The sequence below is a fragment of the Erigeron canadensis genome, chromosome 8 (assembly GCF_010389155.1).
Source record: "Erigeron canadensis isolate Cc75 chromosome 8, C_canadensis_v1, whole genome shotgun sequence".
Taxonomy (NCBI): Eukaryota; Viridiplantae; Streptophyta; class Magnoliopsida; order Asterales; family Asteraceae; genus Erigeron; species Erigeron canadensis.
The window spans coordinates 22,669,401-22,677,900 of record NC_057768.1 but is presented as its reverse complement, the minus strand read 5'-3'; the positions used below and the strand labels follow the sequence as shown (position 1 = coordinate 22,677,900).

General features: G+C 33.5%; 1 protein-coding gene across 2 annotated transcripts; it reads right to left on the bottom strand.

The window, feature by feature from the left end:
- Positions 1–814: 814 nt before the first annotated feature.
- LOC122579105 (protein OVEREXPRESSOR OF CATIONIC PEROXIDASE 3) lies at positions 815–7,266 on the bottom strand. 2 transcript variants are annotated; one of them, XM_043751205.1, is made up of 5 exons: positions 6,969–7,252; positions 5,579–6,073; positions 4,840–5,148; positions 3,254–3,372; positions 815–1,293 (listed from the first exon to the last, which is right to left on the bottom strand). In XM_043751205.1, the coding sequence occupies exons 1-5, from the start codon at positions 7,164–7,166 to the stop codon at positions 1,230–1,232; spliced, it is 1,185 nt and encodes a 394-aa protein (XP_043607140.1). In that variant the 5' UTR covers positions 7,167–7,252; the 3' UTR covers positions 815–1,229. The 2 variants fall into 2 exon arrangements, 1 of the variants encoding a protein (XP_043607140.1); XR_006320605.1 differs by lacking the exon at positions 815–1,293 and adding an exon at positions 3,919–4,011 and having other exon boundaries at positions 3,287–3,372; positions 6,969–7,266.
- Between the last annotated feature and the right edge of the window lie 1,234 nt (positions 7,267–8,500).

Sequence of the window (8,500 nt, the reverse complement as noted above, 5' to 3'; positions counted from 1 at the left end):
CCGTGAACATGTTCTTCAAAGCTAACAGACCGTCATTTGTTGTATTGACAAATTGATCAACCCTAGAAATATCCTTTGATAATTTCTCAACTTCTTGATTGCGAGTCGTCATCTTCTTTTTGGATTTGGAACCTGTAACCGTCGGAGGAGGAGTCAATGACGGAAACTGCTCGTTGTAATTAGCAGAATTCCGATCAAAAACAGAGGAATCTATGATTCCGATGATCGCCGGAGATAGATACTTTCCGGAATTAGTAAAACTGATAACTAGAACCGTCGCCGGAGAAGAGGCCGGCGGTTAGAGCTCTGATACCAATTTGTTACGATTAAAACAGAATTTTGAGAGAGAAACTGAGAGAGAGAGAGAGAGAGAAGAGATTCACACACAAAAAACTGATTATTGTTATTGATATACGAATTATTTATATACAGAGAGTAACCGACTCTCAACAACCTTTCCCGCCAACTCTATTTTACAATAAACCCCCTGTACTTCTATTTTACAACTAATTGACCCTTTTCCTATTTAACCATGTAACAATTAATTGAGCTTCTTGCCGCTTTCAATATAAGAACAAGGACTCGTGCAAAAACAATATACGCAACTTAAGACCTAAAATATCATTCGGAAAACATTTAACATGGTTGCCAATAAGAAAATACCCATAACTTAGAATGCTAACAACCTTCTATTTCACCTTTTTCCCAAACAGATCATGCACATACTACTAGATACATATAGTTTGTATCTCGGCAAGATCAACATAGAGCAACGGTCGCCACAACACATCACCATCCTCTACAACACCACCAATTGAAATAAATCTTAACTATTGATACCACAAATTGTCTATATAATATGCATTATAATCACGCTGGGAAACGCGGTAAAAGTTCCTAGTAAATTAGTAACAATGAAGAGGATGACCAGACTTAAAATTTTCACAACAGATTCCACAAAATAGCATGTGTCCAAACTCACTTATCACTGTTGTTCAATTTACCTGAATCACCACCATTATTGTACCAACCACACGTACTGTCAAAAAAAGGGTGTGTACAATCTTTGGGTGTAAACGCCAAGCTTTTCTTTATACTGACCTTTTCTCACTCCACCACAACCAAAACTGCAACAATACTGAAATGGTCCATGATCTTTACTATTACCATCTTTTTGCATAAACTGGTTCTATTTCGTTAATATTGCAATCCATTAAGATCTCTGCCTCCTAAATGGCTTTTTGAACCTCTATAACATCCCCATGGGTCTCAGAATCATGTTCTTCTGTTTCCCTACATTCATTGCAAATGTGACAGAGTATATGAATGTGCTCAAGAAAAAGCGAAAAAGAAAGATGTGATTAAACTTTTAGATACCATTTCCCTGTATAATGGAAAATCCATTACTAACAGTAGTTGAAAATTTCCTGTTTTAAGTATCGTAACATCTTTGTGTGTCAGGAAAAATATCTTTTCGCCAACTCAGCAAAAGGTATAGTATTTTGCTAGTAGACAGCATATAATTATCACTGAAACTAGTGTAAGGTTTCTCTAATTCACATCAAATATCATGCTACGGCCAACGTGAAAATATAAAAGCCAAATGTGTCCAAATCCATAAGAAAAAGTATAAACCAATATGAAATATCCATAAGCAATATAAGTAAGACCTGTAAATTGACCCCATTATACATTTACACCCCTATCGCATTGAATGAGAGCGATTACATGTTGTAATATGATAAACCTGGCATGCATTCTAGTAGAGGTGACTGTATCAACCCAAATGATAGATAACATATTAATTCTAAGGGTATTTTGGTAGTAACCGGTCATACACGTAATATATAGAATTAGCAAAACTTGAAACGAGTCAAATAGCTCAAAGAGGTATAATCGGTCAAATAGCTCAAACAGGTAAAATGAGTCAAAAGTCTTCACACATGCATTCAATGCTTTTGATATCCTGAAACATTTATGTCTGAGAATATATATTTCAAGTTTGTATGGAAATAAAACTTTATATTCTGATTTAGTAAATTAACATCTAAACATTATGACAAGTGTAATTATATAGAAATGTATGAAGCCTTAGGTCCATCTTAGCAATTACTCTTGAGATCACAGTTTTTTGAAATGTAGACTCTGGGTTTCATTTTGGTTTCAACACATGCTTTTATTGTTCATTATTTTTAATTTCTTTTATAATTATTATCATTATGAATTTTTTATCATTCGTAAATATACACTCTAGCATACTTTTTTATAACTATGGTAATTAACTCTGTTTCTAATGTATGAATTTGTTTGATTTTAAAAATAATAACCATGTCTTGAATAATTATAATATGTTCGAAATGCTTTGACAAAGGTCAAAAAAATTGACATCAAAACATGTGTAAAATCCAATCAAAACCGTGTTCGTTAATAGAAACTCATATCTTACGGGATGCTTGTTTGAATCAAAACCATAAACGTTACCATAACCTGTTGAAAACAATAATTAGCCAAATCATACAAAACAAAAGTATGATCGCCAGAACAGGCCATTATACTATAATAATAACTACAAAAGGATATAAAAAAAATGCCGGTTTAACAATGTTACAGCTTCACTGGTCATATTTACAAACATGGGCCATTAAAACAGAGCTTAACTATGCAATAGGACAACCAAAATATGCTTACCAAAATGGACCAAATGCAAATGAATGTTGTTTTAGTGAAATTTCACCTACTTGTAATCAAATCTGATACTGTATTTGTTATTTACAAGCCAAAATGGATTATAAAGTGTTGACAGGCCAACCCAATCTGACCTAACATATTCAGACCCACATCTAAAGCTTGTCTAATCCACCCCCATTTTGATACACTACCCAACCCAACCCAACCCAACCCAACCTGCCTGACCTCCTCCACATTTTAGAATGTACAAACAACTTTAAAGTGATCGAGAATAAACAAGCAAAAACTCAATAGCGATAGTCCAAAATCCAAATCACAGCCAGATACATAACCAAGCTCTTTATATTCATGCAACATATGCAACACTTTCACTCAAAGCTATAGTTGAGGAAATGTTTTGTTGACTGAACTCAAAGTTAAAAGTAATGACATTCAAAACATGCATGGTGTTTCTCTTTTTCTGATTTTGACTATACGAGAACACTTAAATAGGACTTTGAACCGATTTTCAGACGCATGTGTTGAAAACTTGAACTATGAAGTTAATATAGATTCAGAAGCAAACCTTTGATATGGTAGACGTCGATCGGGAACACCATCTTCATCACGTTTATCTTCGAACCATTTCAGAACTTTCCTGCGAGGTATTTTCGTCACATGCACAATGTTGCTAATCATTGCATTCTGCATAAAATACAAAAAACCACAAATAAAAATTTAACTTTCTCTAAAATGCAAAAAAAATACACAATTAACATAAAACACAATTAACAGTTGTGACACAATTGACAGTTGGGCCACACTTAGCAGCTTCATCCCATGAAATTTAGAATGTTATCTGTAAAGATTCTTCAACTAGTTATCTAAAACTTTCAGTGAACAAAATAAGGGAATCTTTTAAACCCAAATTAAAAAGAACTATTGCAGTTATGATAATGCACGCTAAGTTATCTCAACTTTTCCCAATATAGAAATGTTGCAATACAGTGGAACACTTCAACAATAAAGTATTGAACTTTCTATGAAAATAAAACTACTATTAGCATGTTCTTTATTTTCCTTAGATATCTGAACGTATTAATGTCACTAGTTAGTTGGCTTAGACTTCAGAGTTATATCATACATATGCTCAACCAAGAAGTGCCCAGGCTTCAACGACTACTTCATCCCATATAACCATAGACCTTCATACACCTATCCTACTTACATGAAAGATCATCAAGCATTTACCTGCGCAATGTGACGGGCCGAACACTTCATGGTCAGCAATGACTTGACAGTGTGAAATGATTTGTACGGGTTACACACTTACACGCTTATAATCTAATGAAATGAATGGTATTGATTAAAATGATTGGATACTGAAAAGATGAGTGGTTGAGATGAAACTCTGAAAGACTATAAACAAAGTATTTAAAAGATGAGTCATTGTGATGGATTAAGGAACGAATGTTATATTGATTTAAAGAACTTTTGGAGTGTAGTGGGTTAAATGTAATATACAGGAGTATATATAGACTTGATCTATTGTCATAATGCAAAACACAGCTTCAGTAACTACTAGCGGTGGGAAGATGGCAGGTTGAGTAATGTGTTATAATGCATTGGGTTTGGGGGGTTGAGCTAGAGAGTAGAAACAATTTACTTTATTTATAAATGGGAAAAGTGAGTATGGGGCTGTTATGCACCCAACTTAGGTAAAAAAACCCCTCACATACTAATTTATTAATATTTTAATAAATGTTGGGCCCCCATGTTTTTTATGGTTTAAAAAATGGGATGTGAGAGGTTTTTCACCCAACTTAGATGCCTAACAGCCTCAAATTCCCTTCCCCCCCCCCCCCCCCAAAAAAAAAAAAAAAAAAAATCTTTGTAAATAGCTTAAATTTCAACTATGATTACAAATTGTATCCACTTCTAACTCACACAACAATAGCATTACATCTACAAATTTATTTTTAAAATTAACTAAATCTTTGCAAACAGTTTAAGAGGTGGTATGCTTTTAAAGTAGTCTATGTGCGGCATGCGACAATATGGCCCGTTAGACCCAATTGACTCGTTCCCTTTTTAGCTAATGTTTTTCATTTGACTCATCTGAGCGAACCACATTTACGCAATTAAAAATTAGAGGAGCAGGATTTCACTCACAGTGGGACGTTTTGATCGTCTATAAACTCTTTCAAGTGTCTCAACATGCACTTTCTTCAGTCTCTTCTGAGCAGACCAGTTATTTTGCATTTCATGAACCGGAACCTTTTTGGTGGTATTACCTTTTATTGCATCTCTTTCACTTGCCAACAGAGCAGCATCCTCAGGTGTGATTACAGTCTTCAATATCTTTGAATCGGCTTTATCAGGTAATGAAGCACTCAACATAAGAAGATCCGGAGGGGGGTCACGAAGTAATTCAAGAACAATAGCTCTATCGAGGCATAAGTCTGCAGCCAGATTCTTGATCTGCATTCAAGCATTGCAACAATATATAAATCCAACAAGAACTGCTAGGTGGACGAAAGAATTCATCGCCACATAAAAAAAGGAAAACATATATATGTCCTTTGCCTAATAACTATTGAATTATATATATATATATATATATATATATATATTTAACTTCAGAGCACCATGAATCTGTGATGACACCTATAAAGATAAACCCTGCACTGCAATAAGGGTGATCTCTGAAACATTATATAGGGGTTCCCTATTGATCCAACAAAATGAAAATTCTTATCCAGCCTAACCATGTTCCTATAGATATTACAGCCTTTGCATTTAGTTTCACGATTGTGCTATTCATGTAGTGGTCTGTCTAGTTTTGTTAAAAAAATAAAAAAAAAACACCACAAGTTATAACATCAGAGTTGCCAATCTCCCACTCGCTTACACTAGTCTTACGGCGTCCATCTTTAAGTGCATATGCCAATCTCCGAAGCTGCCATCTTTTAAGCTCCAGTGGTCCTTCTTCTTCTTCATCTACATCATCTTCATCTCTGTCTTCTTCAATTTCACCTTCCCACTCGCTTTGATTTTGGTGCTTCGCTTCCACTTCTATTACTTTGTTAAATTCAACTTCCTTCTCAATTACTTCACTGACCGTTGTACCTTTTTTATTCAACACTTTGTTGCTTTTGATTTCCACCTCAACTTTCTCATCATCTTCCGCATCATCATTAAACAATCCTAACAATTCGTCGTCAGCTAGTGCTTCCTCCAGCTCACGTTCAAGCTTTATAAGATCTTCCTCACTTATCTCGTCATCATCGTCATCAAATGATAAGCCATCGTTTTTAAGATCCTCCTCTAGCTGCTTAAAAAGTGCTTCAAATGCATCCTCTTCAATATCTTCCTCCTTACCAACAGTTTTTTGACCAAAACCTTGCTGCACAAAAACAGTATATATAAATGTTTAAACACGCACACATATACAATCAAGTAATTAAACAAAAACCAACAATAATATTTATCACAAGGCTTCTTATTTAAAATATCAACCTACTTTTCATTTTGTCCAAAACGAGACAACTTACGTATTTCTATCATTTCTTGTTTACTCATCATACAGCTAAAACTTGTCCCTTTTTAACAATCTAGTACGAGTAACAAAATTTTTGATAAAACCGCAAAACTCTTGTCGAACTGGATATGGCATGATATAAATTTGCTTGCAAGAATAATGTGACATAAGTTAAATTCGATAATGACTTACATTTGGAATTTTCAAACTTTATCCAACTTTTTTTAGAGAATCCTAGCATACCTACCACGGTTTACAAACTAAAACATGCGTCATCATATACGAGTTAACAAAAATTTTATCGAATTTTTGGGATATCGGTTAAAAATGAAACTTTTATAAAATGCGAAAAGTAAAAAAATAAGGCATAAAACAAAGAAAACCTAAAAGCAGGTTGTTATATATAATAGGGCAACATTCTGAATGTATTTACATAATTTACGGGGAATGTAAAATATATATTCGAACAAAAATAGAGCAAAAGTTTATCTATCAGCAAAAAAAAAGAAAATACAATGATTTTTTAACACTAAAGTTAGTTCCTGAATTGAGAAACTTGAATTATTTGAAGATTCGTTATCTTTTTAAAAAAAAAAAAATTTGAAATTATGTTTTCGCAAAAACTGAACTTCTAATTGGGAAATTTATATAAATATATACTAACTTTTTTAGGGCCCTTCTTAATAATAAAAAATAGAAACTCAATTTTGCATTAAAAAAAAAAAGTAGAAAAAATATGGAAATGAATTGAAGTAAGGACCTTTTTGCTGGTTTTTCTGGATATTGAAGAGCTGCTGTTGGTAGTACGACGGCGAGCACATGTAATGACGGAGCACCGAGAAGATAATGGGCGGAGGTTTATATAGACGGTAGGTGGCGCGTGGAAGACACGTTGTGTATACGAATGAAATTGAATTGTACAAAACTGAAGAAGAGCTGATGCTGATGATGATGCCATGAATGAAAGGAACAAGAAATGTGGGTACTTGTTTTTGGATGATGAAAAATGAAATGAAAATGGAATCTAATCTATAAGTTTGGAAAATGTACCCAAATGCCACCCAAAGTTTTACGAGTACTAAACTATTAGAAAGAAGAAAAAACTAACTTTGTGTTAAAAAAAATCTATCGCGTTTGAGTTGACAAATGACAGGTTAGGCTTTGATTGATACAATCTTTTCAAAAAAAAAAAAATTATGACCTTTAGCTTTACGTTTTAAAAAAGAAACTCCTAAAAAATGAAACAATATGATCATAAAACAAACTTCAAAAACTTCTTTGAAAGACGTCTAATGAGATAAAACATATTCGAGATGAAATTACTGATTTAATATGAGATGCACGACGTCAATGATTTTTAATCATCATTTTATGTTTGATTTTACTTTTTTAAGTGTATCTTTTTTTTGCATTTACTTATATATAATGACATTTTTATTGTTATAATATTTTGTCTTTTATGATCATTTTATAATTTTAATATGCAGTTATTGCACCAAACACCTTTGAAAAATAAAAGTTTTAGTTAAGAGCTTTGCTTAAAATTTACAGCCTATAATTCCAACTAAAAGTTATAGTTACGAGCTATAACTAGTTTTGTCAAACATACCCTATGGATTGATGTGTTTAATAATCTCAACTCCCTAATAAAGCAAATCTCCCCTATTAAATATTTCTGTCTTTGAAATACCTTATTTGCCCTTGAACTTTTTTGTCTTTTTTTTTCTTTACATAACTACCCAAAATCCCTAATAAAGCAGATTGTCTTCCCCACTACTGTCACCGTATTACGCAGGTACCATGCTCATTTGTGTTAAAAGGTTGAACTCGTGTTTAACCTGTTGTGTTATGTCGATCATTTTGCAATCCATATTAAGTATTTTATTTGAAAAATAGCTATAAGCTAAGAATCTTAATATATTTATATGTATATGCATAGGAATTGATTAAAAGGTTGTCTAAGTCCTAGTCACAAATTCGTAAGATTTGTTGATAGAAATGTTTAAATTCGGCTCAATCTAAGGTTTTTTTAAGTGGAACTAGGTTTCGGCTTACATATATATTCTTGTATTAAAATTAAGTTTCCATGTATGTAAACTAGCGTTGTACCCGTGCGATGCAGCGGGGAATAAAAAAAAACGCCGGTGGTTTGATAGTGGTTTGTGGGGCGGCGGCAATGAAAAAGGGAAAAAAAAATAAGCCGGCGGCGGTGGATGGTGGTTTGATGGTGGTTTTTGGGGCGGTGGTGGATGGTGTTTATGGGGGGATAGCGTACATAAAAGGTGGATTGCG